Source organism: Columba livia, chromosome 10 (genome assembly GCF_036013475.1).
Source record: "Columba livia isolate bColLiv1 breed racing homer chromosome 10, bColLiv1.pat.W.v2, whole genome shotgun sequence".
In the NCBI taxonomy this organism is placed as follows: Eukaryota; Metazoa; Chordata; class Aves; order Columbiformes; family Columbidae; genus Columba; species Columba livia.
In genome coordinates, this window is record NC_088611.1 from 16,795,922 (window position 1) to 16,813,672 (window position 17,751).

Below are 17,751 nucleotides of genomic sequence, written 5' to 3' on the forward strand. Positions count from 1 at the left end.
GTCCTGCGAGGTCCTGGTCCAGCACAGTACAAAAGCACATGATCAACACGTAAGGGACCTTTGTCACCTCAGCTCTAGGTGTGAATGTATTACGAGTGAGTTGGGAAGGACACAGGAGACTTTTTTCCCCACTGTTCCACACAGGAAAAGCAATAGGAACTGCAGTCCACAAGCCAATACTCATCACCTTGACACACGCAACTGTAGGGACACTTCCTCTTGAGTTTATTTCTGAGGAAATTCATATACATCAAGACAGTTGAGAAAGTCTCGGAAGTGAGTCAGAAATAAAGAGCCCCACATGAAACAAGCTCCTCGTGAGCTTTCTGGCAGCTGGACAACTTAGATGTTGGTATGAATACTCTAATTACAGCATGGTAAAAAAAAAAATAGCAGTACAGGCCAGCTTCAGAAAGCTCAGTTCAGGCACACTTGGGTAATCTGAGACACGGCACCAGCCTCTCGTGCCTTCCTGGTCTTTACAACCGTGATTACAACATGATCTTACCTTAGAGCAGCTATGCTAGGTTAGACATGTATCTGCATACGTGCCTGCAAGGCCGTAATCCTATAGCAGTGTGGAGCAAACATGCATGAAGTAAGACTGCATTCAAAATGAAATGTAAAGGAGGGAGGGTTTACTTCAGCCATGGATAGAACAGACTGGCTTAGGTTAAACTCAGCAGTACCATTCAGAAGGCAAAAGGCAGGATTTTCTTTGAGATGGAGAAATATAAAAGACCTAAAACTCACTGTAGCAAAGACTCCTCTGGTGGAAGATTTGCTTGCTGGTCAAGTCAGCCAACTTAGGTATTTTTAAAGCAGTTATGTGTCTCGAAGGTATCTCACCCTACTGAGGGTTCAACCATAAGGACTCCATGAGTTAGCAATGCCCACCAGTCCTTACTGTGTCAGTTCAAGTTGGAATCTTCATTTCTCTGCAACAGGGACACAAGGCTCCTAATTCTTCATGAATTAATCAGTCATCTCACTAACTGCCCTGAAAACATTATCAACCCACAATCCCACTCACCTCAGAACTGGGCAGTGTCAAGAGGTGGAAGCGGGTGGGAACACATAGTTAGGAAACATTCATTCAGGGTTCAATTGAATTAAACCCACTTGCTTTTCCAGCTCTACAAAACCAGAAGCTTGATACTCAGGTCCTCAATAAGGCTTTCATTACTTTCATACCAGAGAGTAATATACCTCTTCAATAAATCATTCCAGTGCCAATAGCCTCCCTCAGACAGGAAGGCTACAGAGATGACCCTTAGGAGTTCAGAGGAGAGTTAAAAACATTTCCATAAAATCATTCAAGTGCTGTTTAAAGATGTAATTTATATGCACAGCTCTGCACTCCATTGCAGGATTTCATATTTATTTAATTTGATGGTTAAAAGTGTGCCTATCCAACTCTTTGGGCACATGCAGTCTTTAATAAAAAACTTAGTAATTCAGAGTCAAATGGTCAATGCATTGACTAGGAAAAGAATGTCGTCTTACTCAAGCCAAACATTGTCCCAACTCCACTGGAAAAAACAGAGTACCAAACAAACAGACCAAGAGCTTCAAGAGAGCAGCCACCACAGTTTGCTGCTGAAGGAAGAATTAAGCTCCATAGCTGGATCACCTTCAGGGAGGCCTCCTGTTAGCTCAGGAGCTTCACAACATCTGTGGTACCGACATGGTCTCCCCCAAGAAGAGACAGTCTCCAAGGCAACCAAGATCTCCTCAATTAGCATTTGATAAGGTTGGCTGTGTGGCCTAAGAAAGTGCACAGCACTACGACTCAGGCTGAATTTCCAACTTTGATCTACGCCACATGGGGTATATCAAAGAAGTTACTTAAACTGCCCTGTCCTTCAGTTCCCACCAGGTAAACACATCTACCTCAGAGATACTGTAAACATTAGAACTTGCTTAATTGCTGAGCACTCATACTGCAGTACCAAAACACCTCAGAACATACATAATGAGAGTCTTTAATTCTACCTCTCCCTAACAGGCACGTGACATTCAACATAGAAGAAACATGGGGCACCTCTACCCACGCAGGGCAGATGCTGCAGCACTGGCAGGCACTGTTGGGAAGGCAGCTCTGCTACCGCCTTCTCCTCCCTTTGCAGGGACACCCGGAGTGGTGGGTGAACTCCTCTTGCAGGCAGGAGCTGTTTTTTCCAAGGAACATAATGATTAAAAGCTGCAAGTCTTCAATGCCGCATTCTGCAAGATGGAGACACTTTCTGGGAAAGGGGAGGGATGGGGCAATTCCTGGGGCAGAGATATTGAAAAGAAGATTATCTTCTGAAAAGTGGCTGGGAATGACATACAGCAACCATCTGACATCTCAAAATAACAGAAATAATTCTACATCTACTGCATCAACTGCAGAACTGGCCTTGTTCAGCCCTTTCATACAAAGACTCCACTTATATCATGCAACTAGAATTCTGATTCATTCCTTGACTATTTCGTGCTTGGACTACTGCAATAATGTTTGTGCCAAGCTACTCTTTTTTTTTTTGTAGCCACACACTACAAGGCCATTCAGAGCTTCCCTGCTTGCTTTGTTTCTCACGGCAGTACCCTTGCTGTTCGCATCCTTTTTTCCCCATTCTTATTCTCCTATGTATGTTCAATTACATACATACATATGAAATCAATATTGGAAATTCAATGCAATCATTCAAGAACCTCAAGGCAACAGACTCCAACCTTCTGTATATTCTCCAGTCCATTTGCTGAGCTTGTATCACAGCTGCTACCCAAATACTCCATCTTTCTTTTGTATGTTTAATATATAGCCATTTCACATGTTTTTATGTCTGAAGAGCCTGAAATATTTTATAGTGTTTCCTATTTCAATGCCTAGAAATGCTAAATTGACAACTTTTTGCTGCACTTCAGCATACTTCCAGTTTTATGAAACAGTGCACTGGTTGTTGTCATTCCAGAGGTTTCTTACAAATGTCCCAGTGTTCACATTGAAAGAAAATGCAACAAAAAGCACAGTACGCTTAAAGAAGTGAGAAGTCTCCCCTCCCCAGCAAAAGCAGCTCTTTGTACTTACTCATTTCAGCACAGATAGACAGAGCTGTGATTGCAGCAGTGCAAAGTAAAAATCCTTCGACGCAGTATTGGAACAACTGTATCTGAAGCTCTGAAGATTTCATCTAGCATCTGATACAGTTATTTTATACTTTTGTGCTGTGGTAGGGAAACACCTCATGAAAGAATGAAAGTTGAGGGAACAATCAACTTACAGAAAAAACCTTGCCAAAAGAAAAAAAAAATAGAAGGCAATTTTACCATTACCATGTCCAACATTTAAAAATTCAGTCAACCATTTCATTACAGACTGGATACCAGGACTGACTATGACAGTACTTGGAGTAAACTGTAAGTGTGGCACACAAGAAAAGATGGAAAGAATAGAGAGAAAACAGTATTAATGGTATTCAATAAGGAAATCGTGTCTGTGTCTAAGTAGAAACTAAATTACTATCTGAGGTTTTCTTAGCAGATTATTTAGAAACATGCCAATAGACAAACAAAGTAAGTGACAAGACTCTCAATCAGAGCTGTGTTCCCCAGCAATATGGCTTCGTAAGAATGATGCAGACTACTTGGACTGCTGCTGGCAAGGCTGGCTCTCCTTACTAGACTGTTAATGTTATTACAAATACTTGCCACAGACATGTGATAGTGAATTCCTCATTCACACCAGCTTACGGTTAGGAAGATATATCCTGCTCTTAGGGATGGGAATTTGAAAACTTGTTTCTTCATTCTCATAACAACACCAAAAAAATAGTATTTTGTATTTCTTACTTCACAATGCAAAAAAGCTAAAGAAAGATAAACAGCATTCTCCTTGACATTCTCCTAGCAAGCACACATTTTGGTACGGATTCTGCAGACAAGACATTTGTAGCGTTCCTTGCTCATGGACATGAAGACTCATGACCCAGTAGTATCAGAATACAAACAATCAAAATATACAGATGGCATTGTCTGTTTGAGAAAACACACAGCAGTACCATTTGCTTTAGCTGTGCACTTTAAAAATCAGGGTTCATGCTTTGACAGTAACTACAAACTCTGAAGCTACGGTTTTCTATGTTTCTCTTATGAAAGAGTGCAGCATTGATTTCTAGAACAACTGTTACTCTAATAAGATTGCACATGGAAATGAACGCATCACAGCTGGTTTCAGCAGGGTTCAGTGAAGACCAACATCCGTCTCTGATGAACACAGATAAAATATTCAAAGCTCAGTTTACTGATCAGATTAGATATTAATGTGAATATTTTTCCTAGTTCTCTCAGCTTAGTTCCTCTTTAGAAAGTCATCTTGAAAGAGTGAAGAAGAGAGAGAGACAGAACATGCTCATTTTGACCACCCTGCATTTAAGAGAGGTGACTACTTTTACAGTGGAATGATAACCATGCACGCAGTATGCCAGAGTTTTGGTCAATATCAAGATTTATTATTCCGAGGGACAGAAAGAGTGAAATACTGACCATGGCAAATAGGCCATTAGTTACCTCTCAGTTCAATAAGTCTTGATGCTTTCCCTTACTATGTGCTGATTATTTCCTGTCCAATTCGCATTAGCAGCTTATTAATGAGAACAATCTAAGCAAAGAGAGAGAAATTCACACATTTACAAAGGACATCACCAAGTTACATTTCATCACAGTTAACACCATTTGCTATTCTTTCAGGAAATAACCTTTACTGATCTTTCCTGTTTTAATGCCAGCAATTGCTTTTGAGAAGAACATTCAATTCTTATATTCACAACCGGTTATATTTTAAATAATAGCACCTTAAAAGACAGCAATAACCTCTTAAGTGTTGTAGGACAAAGCATTCACATATTGATAGTGTCCACTAGCATGACAGCATGGCCACAGTTCCTGTTCTTAATGGACACTTTCCCCCACTCACAGGGTCATCCCTACTCTTGTGAAGCCTATTTTGCTTCTATTAACTTCTATTAATGTTCATGGTAACTGCACAGAATCTTAGAGAGAAAGGATCCAACATTTTACACAGAAAAAACATCAGTAAGGACACGCGTAAAGAAAAGAAGCATCACACAGAAAGTGACAGATCAAAGGTATAAAGAGAAAAGAGATGCCTGGATACACCATAAGATTAAAGAGAAAACTGTGTGCATTTTCTGCATAGGGTTTTCTTTACAAAGCCATTGCTAAATGAGTAAAAAGAACATGTATATGTCGTTGGCCAGTGTCTGCTTTTTTGTTCTCCAGGAAGCCCAAATGGTTTTGGTTACTTAGAAGTATTTATTTAGTAAGTTGGCTTGCAACACTGAGGTTGATTAGCAGAACACTCATCAAGAGAGCAGGGTACACCAGTCCCAGCATCAGAGCTCAACATGGAAACTCCAGTGACAAAAGCACCATTGCCTACAACATCCTGCCCCAGGACAGCATAACCTCCCATCCCACACCCATTGATCATGTGTTAATACTGGGAATGATCAGACATCACATCTTATATGTGAAGGCTCTAGGAGGAGTTTCCCGATTTGAGTAAGAGAAGGAGCATATTTCCCCATAGCCACTGGTTTTCCACAATCTCATGCAGTGATTGTCATATTAATTTTACATACTAGCGTCTCAGAAAAACAGACATGAGTAGGTATAGGCCATTCAGAGCTACTATCACTTAAGATACAAGCATCTGCGTCAGCGTCTCATACCGTAAATTCCTCCTAAAGTCCTGACCCTCTTACTACCCATTTTTTGGGCTATTGCAAGGCAAAATAGGGTCTTCTTAGGTCACCAGCAGAGTGTTCTCAGCACTGACAGATGCAACACTTGATACTGAGAGGCAACTTTAAATGTCTGCAATATTATGCTCTGTGAAGACTCACATTACACATGGGAGGGCAAGTCAGAAAGCCCTTGATCTGGTAGATGTTTCAATTGCATATTGCTGTAGGATTTCAAGTTTGTTTTGTTTTATAAACAGCTCATACATTTACAAAAATATTCCCACAGTGATGACAAGATACCTGAACTACTAGCCCTCACTGTTACAGGTATTAGAAGCCCACAGAGTTCTGTGGCAATTATAAGGATGTGCTAAAAATCATTTCAAATGTATCCATTCAGTGATTAGCCTAACAGAAGAGACAGCTGTGAAAAGACTGCACTGAAGCAAATTTAGGATCCACACTTAATTCTTGCTTTCACTGTGCTGTGCCTATTCCACATTGCACTGCAAATAACATGGTCAGTTGCAATTTCGGAAGTCTTTGGCAAACCATAGGACACGATCATGGAATAAATACTTTGCCAAAACATACACAAATACACACTGAGCAGAGAAATCCCCCTAGAAGTGTAGTTTGAGCTTCCCGAAAAATCCTAAAATGAACATCTAGGAGATCTCAGTTTCTGTTACGTCTTGCAGTTCCTATTTAAAGACAAGTTAGTCTTCTGTTTTCAGTGTTTGCTCACTTCTGAAATTGGTTTAAAGAGCTGCTAGCATAGACTTAACAAAGTTTCTTCTGAAAGGCTGATTGTGTTTCCTTCTGTCTTTTTGACACAACCCATTTGAAATGGCCTTCTTCATTTAATTATCTAGTCTTTATTTTTGTGAGTTTTATTTCTGAATTGGAATAAATGCTATAGTCAGATTTTCTTCTGTACACAACAGGCTTATTTTATAAGGCTTTAAAATCCTTTCTTTTACAATCAGAGAGAGAAGCGAGAGCTCTGTGGTAGAGCTCCACGGCTTCATCCAGGGCACACGTAGTATGAGCACAGGGCACCAAAGTTCACAGGGTCATTTAGGTAGGTAGGTGCCTTATACAAATGTTTACAAGACCTCTCTAAAATCTTGTGTGTGAGAGGAGTAATATTCCCAGGCAGTACCTGGTAATTCTACAGATCACTTACAAAACCAGGGAAATTCCTGATTTCTAGAGTTCAAATCAATCCCTAGACCACCCTCCACAAGAGCATGAAGCAGCGGAAGAGTTTCCTACAGGCTGCAGAGGAATTACTCTGAAAGCACAATATAGGACAGATATATTCTGTGGAAGATAAAGACTTGAGGGCTCGCTGCAATATGGCTGTGCCCTTTTTTTTCCACCTCCAGGCAGGAAAACCACAACTGGCTGCCTGCTTCCAGACCTCTCCATCCCCGCTTCAGGATTTACTACAGAACACTTAAGCCCAAAAATACAGAAGCTCTGCAAGCAGGCAGGCACAGACATAAATGTTGAGAAGCCTCCACTGCTATAAATCAGTACAGCTCAAATGAAATCAATATAAAGCCATAGTTCAGCCTACTATAGGCCCAGCAGAGACATCAGTGAGCTGGTCAATACTTGGGTTCAACAGAAGCCTGCCTACTGACGGCTGCCAGAAGTTGTCCTGGTCTTATCTATCCAGTTGGCAAACTCCCCTGGAAGAAACTTTAGATTCAGCAGCACAGTCTAGCAGAACTTTCTTCCCTGACCATAATTGCTGGGGCCGGACCAGCAGATGTTGTACAACTAAGCAGAGGGGAGCTGGCCTAACCATCTGAGGATAAGGAAGGGAAGCAGCCTACCAGATAATGCCTGTAAAAGAGCTTGGAATTCATTGACACAGGCTAATTGCTTACTGCAGAGTAAAGTTTCCACTCTCTGTAGGCTCATTTGATGTAAACTTCCTAGTCATGTCCAAAACCCTACCCTCAGGACAAACATTGTTAGTACATAAACTGCTTAGCCAAGCCCTGCTCAGGGTTCCTGGGAAATATTCTAGGGAACGAGGAAGCAAGGAGAAAGAATCAGATAACACAATCATCATCCTCCTCACTGTGCTCTGCTAGAAACAAACATCTGTCTGGCATCTGGGCTCTGTCACCCACCATTTCTTCCCATCTTGAACCTAAACACAGCAGCTAGGCATTTTCGTCACCTCTCATTCCCTTAGTGAGCAAATAGGGACAGAAGATAACAAGTAAGACAAGCTGAACTGGCTGAAAATCCTGCATGGAGCTGGAAAGAACCAAGTGAGGGGAGGAAAGAGAAAGAAACTTCTGCATATAAAAAGCTAGGACAAAGCAGCAGCGCCTGTAGAAACACTGAATTTCTAACAGAGCACAGGCTCCTTTCCCCACCTAATTGCTCATCTTATTTTCCTCGCTTTCTCAATGAAACGCTGGCAATGCTGAAACTCCTACAGGACAGAGCATCAACACTGGAAAATTCCTTTCAAATAACCATGTCTTTACCAAGCTTCTACTTACCTTTGCCTTCTCCCTCTCAGACACAACTCAAATTATTGCCTGCATCTCAGCATCCACACTTAGCACGTGGCCCTGGCTCCTCCTTCCAGGTTAGAGACCGCAAGAGGGCTCAGGAGGAGCCCAGACCTCCATCCCCCTCCAGGATGGGCTTGCTCAGATGCAGGACACGCACAACCCATACAGCCAGGACACTAAGTACCAAATCTGTTTGCTCACACCAGTATTTCATGTCACTAAACCTTTGGCAGGAATTCTTGCAGCTGGAATATTTGGTCCCGAACCACATCCCCCTGGAATGGCATCTCAAGTCACTCCATTCAAACAGTAGCCTGACAAAGCATCCTGAGAAAACGATATTGTACCCTCTTCTGTCTTCTTGACAAGTGCTGGTAAATATATCATTCCCACCTTTTTCATCTCCTAATTTACTCCTTTTATAAGCAACAGTGACAAAAAGGTTCCAATTAGAGAGCACTAATCAGGTAGAATGGCATGTGATTGACAGCTGAGAAGTCACTATCTGTTCTCTGAAAAACAGATTGGCTATTTTCCTCATAGAAGCAGGAGATTTATCAATAGACAAAAGGATGCAAAACCCCAAAAGGTAACGTATAATTACACATGAGGACTACATATTTTATTTTGACATAAATCTAAAAGGATTCGTGGGTGGTAAAAGCTGTTTTGGAGGGGTGAACAAGTGATATTACTCATAAAGGAAGAACACCAATCACAAAAATAAAATTAGGAAAACTGTCTATGCATAAACTGATGGGTGGCAAGTTTGTGGGGTTTTGTTGCTTTGTTTGTTTTGGGGTCTTTTTTTTTTTATAAAGCAGGACAAGTTTAAAAAAAAGGTTCAGTAGCTCAGGCAAAGAGTTTTGACACATGACAACAGAATAATTCCACCAGTGTTTCACCTTTTTTTAAAACATCTTGATTTAACTGCCCATAACGAATATTTCAAATACATTTTTCAGTAACAGAAACAAAAACCAGTCATTTGTCCTACATTACCAAAATGTTTAGATGTATTTCACTTGTGTGACCTCATTTGCAAATGAGACAGCTTGTATTTTGAGATCTAATCGAGAAAACTTGTGACGTCTGGTACTTTGTGTATTAATGGAAAAAAACCCCAACTCTAAGCTTACCTATAATTCGTATTCAATTAAAATTATGGTCTGTATCAAAGAGAGGAGTTGGTAGTTAAAATTAACATTTGTCTGTTTATCTGGTATCAGTATTCAGACTTCTTAGAAAGAACTTCTTCAGCTAAAACTGGACCTGCACAACATGCCTCTTGGCTGAGCACCAAATATTTGAAATGCATCTCAGATCTTCCACAAGTTTGTTACGATGTTTGAAGTCTTCATAAAAACTTTCTACATATTACACATTCTTCCACAGAGGACATAGATTATCAACATGACTTCAAGTTGGTGGGTTTTTTAACAACTTCAAATACCTACCTGGAATCTTCTAGACCTGAACCAACTGTCAAACCATACAAAGACATAATTCCAAAGTAAATTTTGATTTGTGGCATTTCAAAATTGTGCAGACACATCAGGTTTTCCATAAGACTTACAAGAGCAGTGGGACAAACAAGATACTCTCCCAATATCCTACCTTCTCAGCATCACACATCCTGCTGTGATGCTGCACTGACAGGTCTTGTTGTTGTCCTTATACACAACCACAAATACACATGCATGCAAAGAAATAATTGTAAAATTTATAGGTTTTCTTTTATCTGGATGTATATATGGATGCTCACAGTCTTTCTAGAAAACTCGATAGGGTAGCAAATGGTGAGCTCGGGAATGTACTGGTTGGACAAGGAGTGTAAGGAAAAGTTTGTGGGAATATTCCTTTTTCAAGGCATGTTGAAAAACTAAAAGAAGAGTGTGAGAAGGAGCAGAGTAATAAGGCAAATCCTGCAGATAAATGGCAGGAATGCAAGAAAGGAGAGCATGTGTGTAGAGGGACTTTGCAAAGGAGCTGGCAAAAGAAAATACACTGTAAAGCTAATTGAAACTATTTCTGAGTGTAGCAGAAACAAAAAGCAAGTAAACAATTTGATTTTGGAGACGTTTCAGGCCTCTGAAGAAGTCAACTCACCTGAGTATGCCCAGTAAGGATCCCCTGAAGCTTTTCGCCTCCGTATCTGCACAGAACTCCCATGTCTGTTTTCATGCAGCGAGCCAACATAACCTTCAGTCAGAGCTGTGAAGAGAAGAAGCGGGCATTGTTAGAAAAGTGGTATTTACTCCCTGGACTTTACACTGTGAAGTTTAAACCTTTGCTGAGCAGAGACTACAAACTTGGCGTTACTTAAAAAAAAATCAACTGGCATGTTCCTCACCCCTGGAACATCCAAAGATGACTCAGACAAGCCAGGACTCACTGATGCCACTATTGTCATCTGGCACATGCCTGCATAACTCCAGTAATTTCCATAAACATATTCTGATATACAGAAGCAAACAAGTATGAGCCGTGACATGACTAAACTTTCTCTGTCTAGACCCAAAAGTTGGGTTATTTTGCTAGTGACTACCAAACTACTAATGGTAGCTCAACACAAATTATCAATATCCTTAAAAGAAAACAGATGGAAGCATGTGGAATACGCTGTTATGGTGTTATCTTGGTTTTGGTAACTGCACCTATTTTAAACCACATCTGGAAATCGCACCTAGGGCAGTTTCGGTCAAGACCAAATGAATCTCCTCCCCATGCAGCCTGCAGACTCCCTGGGTCAAAGCCTAAACATGGGCAACGCTGGTGCAGCATCGCCTCACACGATTCACTGGAGCAAGGCAGCCCATAGAACAGCTTTCTAGCCAGGGGAAGGGTGTGTTTATCAGAAAAAGTATCCCACGTGCAATCCCAATGCCTTACGGTACGAAAGGGAGAGGCCAGTAATGAAAAAATTGTTGTACAACTTTACAAGCTAAAAGGAATTAAATTCATCAACCAAAACAGAAAAGAATGCATCCTGCTTTGCATCCCAGCATTTCTCTTTTATACCTCAATATTTATTTTTATTTTCTTGCAAAGAAATGCATAGCTTCCATGAGGTCATGGCTAGTTTGGGGCTTTTATGTACAAATGTTGTTTACTGTTTTTATGCATGTGACTGAACTAAACCAGAGGTGTGTGGATTCACAAATGTCAGTAAAGATTCTGTAATAAATTAAACTAACTTTCTCAGAGCACCGCAGCCAAAAGCTATTGTGCTATAATAAACACAGACCAAAAAAAACATTAGATCTGCAGATATGGAATGAGAATAACAAGCAGGCACAGCACTGGTTTATGGAAATTTAAGTCCAACTGCTCCCAAACCACTAATATGATCAGTAAGAAACTAGCTGAATAATTAAAATTAAAGATTTAGAAAACCATGTAAAGCGCTGCTACCCGCATGCAGTTACCGAGTACTGTATTCCCTTCTACTCCCTGACAAATTACAGCTGCGCTGAAACTAAGCTGGTAACAGAACTTCATTGAACATCAAGCACCAGTAACTCAGAATTTGCCTTTCTTTCCTTATAGAAGAGTTTCTGGGTGACACCCCTTTGTGCCATGGTAGCAGAGAACATGCTGTGTCTGAGGGCTACCCATATCTATAGACAACCTTCACTTTGCAACGTGGATCACGGACTTGGGCAGATTTTGGAATCCAGAAGAGGCAGGAAAATTCATGCAATCTCAGGAAAGGCATTACAGGTTTGCCCCTGCCAAATATTCTCTTGTGTGAGCAAAGGTACTAATTGTACCATTTATTACGACCCTCTGATTTGAATGAGTTCTGCAGATTTCTTGGCAACTTTCTAAATGCTAATTCACTCCAGGATGCAAACTAGAAGCACTGGAACACATCATGCTAGCAGGATTTGTAAGCGACGGTATAACACATAACCTTGGTTTTTTTCTTTTCCTTTTTTTTTTTTTTTTTTTTTTTTCTTTTTCTGATTTACCCTAATACATCTAACTGGTTGGGAAGGAACAAGCACTCATTTAAGTGGGCAAGAATAGGTGAGGGATGTGGAGACCCAAACCCTCTTGGGAAAACACACAAAAAACCCCAAACACAACACACCCACACCTCAAAGATCAGAGACCATGAAAATCCCAAGGAAGAGAACACAGAAATACCTCAGTTGATGGCTGGAAAGGCTATCAGAAAAAAGCAGCCCAATTATTCACTTCAAAGTCATGCATGCTGAGAAATACACTTAAAGTCCCTCCCTATTACAAAATGCAAGACAACAGCAGCTTCCTTCTGAGCATCCTCTACATAGAGGAGGCAAATAGTTGTGGGGGTTTGTTGCCCAGAAAAATTGATTCCTGCAGGTAAAAGGAAGATTCCACCCTGCCTCCTCCAAGGAATAAGTCCTCCTGCAGGTATCTGTTCAGTGAGCCCCTCTGTGTGCCATCATTACCATCAGAAGAAAGAAAATGTTTAAATAATCTGTTTTTCTTGAAGGTAAAAGGCTCTGAGTCAGTGCAAAACGTCTGAAGTTGTAAAACCCTTTGTACTCTGAGTCTGAATCGTCAAAAAGCCACATGGCAATCACGGCATGGCTATGAATCATACCATTGATTTGCAGTATCCTCTGTGCAGAAAATTAAGTTATGCAAATCCAAGCCTTTATGAATGCCTAACTTCAATGTGAAATTGAACATTTGCTTCAGTCAGCATCTTATTTATGCAATTAAAAACCTGACATTCCTGTGAAATTATGCAGTTTTAGTTTTCTGCATAAACACTTAATAGATTTATACATTCATCTATACTTAAAAATGGTGAAGAACCAAAGCTGCACACAAATTTATTTCCACCAAAAAGGATGCTACAAACCAAGATGGGACCTCAAGTATTTGTCAAGAGAACTGTGGGAAGGAACTCACTGCTTATATCCCTAAATATATTCTGTAAGACTGAAAAAAGAAACAAATTGGAACATCCTGTTCTAAATAAAATCCTGCACCACTGTTAGGCAGCCCAGCATTAATGTTGATAGTTTCCTTGCAAACATGCAATAATTCAGTAGTCATTAGCAATTTAGAGAAGATATATGTTTACTGGATAGCTGCAGAAACTCTGGGAAAAGGATGACAGGTCAAGATCTCTGGCCATGCTGTGAACTAGAAAGGTAATGGTCTGTCTCTGTTTAAAATCATGACACCACCTTCTTCCCTAAGCTGGCTCAGTTCCCCAGCCCATACAGCCACGTATTCCTGCGCGAAGCCACACAAACACTCCAACAACACAGTGTGGGAACAAATAGCTATTGTTGGCAATATCTTATACTGGTAAAGTCATCAGGAAATCACAGACTCAATTTCATGGTGCTTTTGTTCTGTGGTGTCAACTGGGGTCAATGGGCTCTCTCATACTGAAGAGGGACAAGGTAGAGAACAGAGCACACAGCGGCTTTTCGGATAAAAGTCTGGAAGAGCCAAAGCATTCAAGTCAAGTTATTTCAGAAAAACAAAGTGTTTTATCAAAACCATCTTACATTTCAGGCAGAATTGTTACTTCTTCCAGATTTGGGGAATGAGGGGGGCTGAACATGTGCATTCCAACTAAAACAACTTGACACCACAAATCAAAATTTAACCAGCACCTATGTGTTGCTCAGTCTGCTCCTTTCACTGAAAATACCTACAGCTAAAATATTTTGTTCAGCCCCAGCCATTAGAGTATATTTATCAATTTTTCTGAAACATTCCACGGTTTCAGAAGCTATACATATAAGGTACTCAAACTCAACCAACATCTTCAGCATTTCTAACATCCAAACAAGCTTTGGAGAAAATCTTTTGGGAAAGTTACATTAGTACCAATCACCACAGGTTTCCACAAGTCTTTTTCAGCTGGGAGACAGTTAACAGCTCAGGAACAGCGAGCAGCCAAGTGGTTTCCTGCTCCACTCCTGCAGAACTGGATGCTGGAGAAAAGCCAGCAATTAGACCGACGGGTCCGGCATGGAGCAAACACGGGGAGGCTCCTCTCTTGTGAGAACCCTGGAAAAGCTGGGGAAGTGGAAATGGGGACAATAGGAGGGGCAGGAACATGCTGCAGGAAGGCTGAAAACGGTGCAGCCAAAATAGAGGGGTGGGGTGAAACACAGGCACACACAGAGCAGGAGGCAAAGAGCACGAGGAGGGACAGCAGAAGCCCTTGCCCTGCAAGGCTTATTTAATTCATCATGCCAACGCTGATGGCAGAGGAGTAATGAATACCCTAATATATGGTGTGAGACTTGCAGATACACGATTGAAAGAGAAGGGGACCGATCTTACACTTAGATACACAAGCGTGAAATTAAATCCTGAGCAACTCCCCTGGCAGCCGGTGCAGCATTGGTGTCAATGGAGCGGAACACCTGCAGCCAGCAGAGCTGTGCTGCGCCCATCCGAGTCCTGCGAGGAACAGAAGATTCTTCACAGCTAACATGGAGGAATCTCTTACACACAATTTCATATAATTTTCATCGGTACTGAAAGCTACATGATTTTAGATGATGTGCTAAATGAATCAACCCATGCCGCATATCTGCAGACAGCAAAAGCAATGCAATGCTGCGATCCGCCTTAGCATTCTGATCAGCTTTCCATTCCCTCTGTCTCGATGTATTAACTTTCCAATAAAAATTATTTGATAAGTGCCCTCAAAGGTACGATAAGGTAATTCCTGCCTGAATACCCTACTGGTATTCATAGTTCACATGCAAACACAAAATTTTATCCCCAATCTACCTTAAATATAAAGCTATTATACTATTCAGAGAGATTATACCCTCGGCATTAGTGTTTAAAAGGTATCAAGCCATCAGCTATGTAAGAAAAATCCTTTAAGGTCGATACTTTATGTCTGAATGGTGAAATTATTAGTTACGATGGCAAATTAACTAGATCGTGTGCCAAACTCAGATTCTTTTAAGCCTTCTTTGAAGACAAGGCTTGCACGCAAATCTGTTTTCAGCTGTTATGATAAGAATGGTACAAAGTCAAAGGTACACACGTTGCTCAGCTCATAATCTTTCTGTGACTTGCCACTGTGGACTATACTGGCAGTAGAATCAGTTTTAGTCTTAGCCGTAATGTGGACATGCTTCTTAACTGATGTAGTTCAACCTAGTGCTGCGGCTGGAAAACAAGCCAGACTTGGGAGGCAAGAGTCTTGACTATTGGAATCTGGAGTAATGACACACTATGAAAACACTTAAAGGAGGTGGGTTAAAAATAAACTCCTGTTAGTGTATATCAAAAAACACTAAATCATAAGGAATGCTAGCAAATAGTTCTTTATCAAATCAGTACCTGTACAACGGAAACTTTTCAAAAACAAGAAACCCACTATTTTCTCAAAGACTGCACAACGCTGCATTTTAAAAGGGGGAGGGGGCACAGAAATATTACCCAAAGGGCTTTTGTATCATCTCTTAAGTGGAGTTTAAGAGATCAGTGAGCCAAGACACTTAGCCATCTGCAAGCCTAAAGCTCCAAGCAAGTCTCACTGAAAAAAGCAGCATCTTGATCTCTGTGTATTTACTGTATTTTAATTGGATTGCGCTAAAGAGAGGCAGGTGAGCTGAATACACTGCAACGCTACGCACTGTAACACACGCTCTGCTGAAAAGAATTTAGGCTCCTGGGCAACTTCTTAAGATAAATGTTGTCAAATGGGCCAGAAGGGAAAAAGTGAGGAGGAAAAAATAATGATATGAAATAAATTAATAATAATAAACAATTAAAGTGGTTTTATACTATTAAAATAAATAATGGTTAAATCCATCTCTTTAAGCTCCTTCATGGAAAACTTGCTAAACAAAACTAGGCTATTTGCCTTAAATATTTTACCACCCTTTGACAGCAAATAAATCTAGAAATATTTCAGGCACAGCTAATCCATTTTGAGAGTGTATTACTTTTAAGCAGACTCCTCAGCCATAGATTCCCATATTTTGCAGATTATTTTATATCTTGCCAAAGAAGGATGAAAGTTAAAATAACATATGGTGGTCTACAGCATCAACAAATTCTATCCTGAATGAGACTTCTTCCTTTGATTATGCTACAGAGATTTCTTCTGATTATAAGATAAAAGACAAAATCCATTCTCCTATGAATGCACACGTAATTTTCACACCGTTCCATTAAAGAAATATGAGGGTTACAAATCACAAGTTTCTCACAACTAAGTGAAACAACAGAAACCCGGATGCGACATCTGCCAAGCACTATATATCCCTTTCCCAGATGACACTCACCCAGGCAGCCCCTTAATTCCTGTATGATCACAATCCACAGATCTAGTCCTAAAAGTGACATGGGGACTTTTCACACCATTCATTCTCTGATAGATGATGTGATAACAGCACAAATCCTAAGAACAAGAACATAAATGCAGAGCACAGCAGGCCTTTACAGGAACTAACCAGCAGACTGCAATTCAAAGATGAAAAATAGTCCAGGGAACACACTGTCAAACTGTGGGGATTAAATTAACTAGCAGAATTAAAAGCCCTTATCCCAAACATGAATACAGCAGTCACTGGGTGCATTAACCCTTGGTAACCTGCTGAGTTCAAAGCCAGCAAGTTAAGCATAATACAATTTTGTATTACTCCAATGTATCACCACAATGCAAGTCCCAAAGCATTAGAGCTGACGTAGATAAGCAACAGAAAACAGATTTACAGTGCAGTCTTTTCCTTACATTACAAGGGATGGAGTTTAAGGGTGGCAGGAAAGTCTTCCACTTCAGAGCTAGCCAGATACCAAACCAGAACAAGGACGCAAAGTGCCCCGCAACGCCCAGTGCTATGAGCTGCTCTCCAGCGCAGCAAATGTCCTCCCCAAGAAAAGCAAACCTGGCTCCTCTGTCACGAGTGCCCAGGCATCCTTCTCAGCCTGCCTGGCTTCATAAGCAAGATGAGCAAAGCTCATTAGCAAGACAGCAAGGCAACTTCAAGTTGCATTAATGATGCCCCATTAAGGGGACTCAGAAAAAGCAGCTTGGGAGGCCAGGAAGAGACAGATGCTGCCGGATGATTAGAAAGGGCTTTGATTTGGCCTTTTCGTGGCTTACACTCTGCTGGCACCAGCTGTGCAAGATATGACATAGCTGGTGAATTTGGACCATTGATGTCAACTGGCATCACCTGCAGCACTTCCACTAGGAATTAGCAAAGTCAGCCAGATAACCAACAGTGCCAACAACTTCCATCTCAAGATAAAAACATACAAATTAAACCAACTGCAACATCAGCCCTTCCAGGAGGAGGGCACCCTGCAGGAAAGCTTCTGCCAGAGAACTTGGGAACTCTCTCAGACCAAGGTTCTCAGGCCACAGTACATGAGCTCAAATCTACCCATGTGTGAGCAAGATATCATGAAAAAAAAAAAAAGTCTGTTATCTTTTCCCCTAACAAAATGCAGAAATGTTG

The 17,751-nt window shown here is 40.9% G+C and overlaps 1 protein-coding gene across 1 annotated transcript in view; it reads right to left on the reverse strand.

The window, feature by feature from the left end:
- PTPRG (protein tyrosine phosphatase receptor type G) overlaps positions 1–17,751 on the reverse strand; it is a 401,446-nt gene that overhangs the window by 302,259 nt on the left and 81,436 nt on the right. Inside the window, exon 2 of the mRNA XM_065075568.1 lies at positions 10,406–10,510. Coding sequence (XP_064931640.1) covers positions 10,406–10,510 — 105 coding nt within the window. The remainder of the gene's footprint in view (positions 1–10,405; positions 10,511–17,751) is intronic.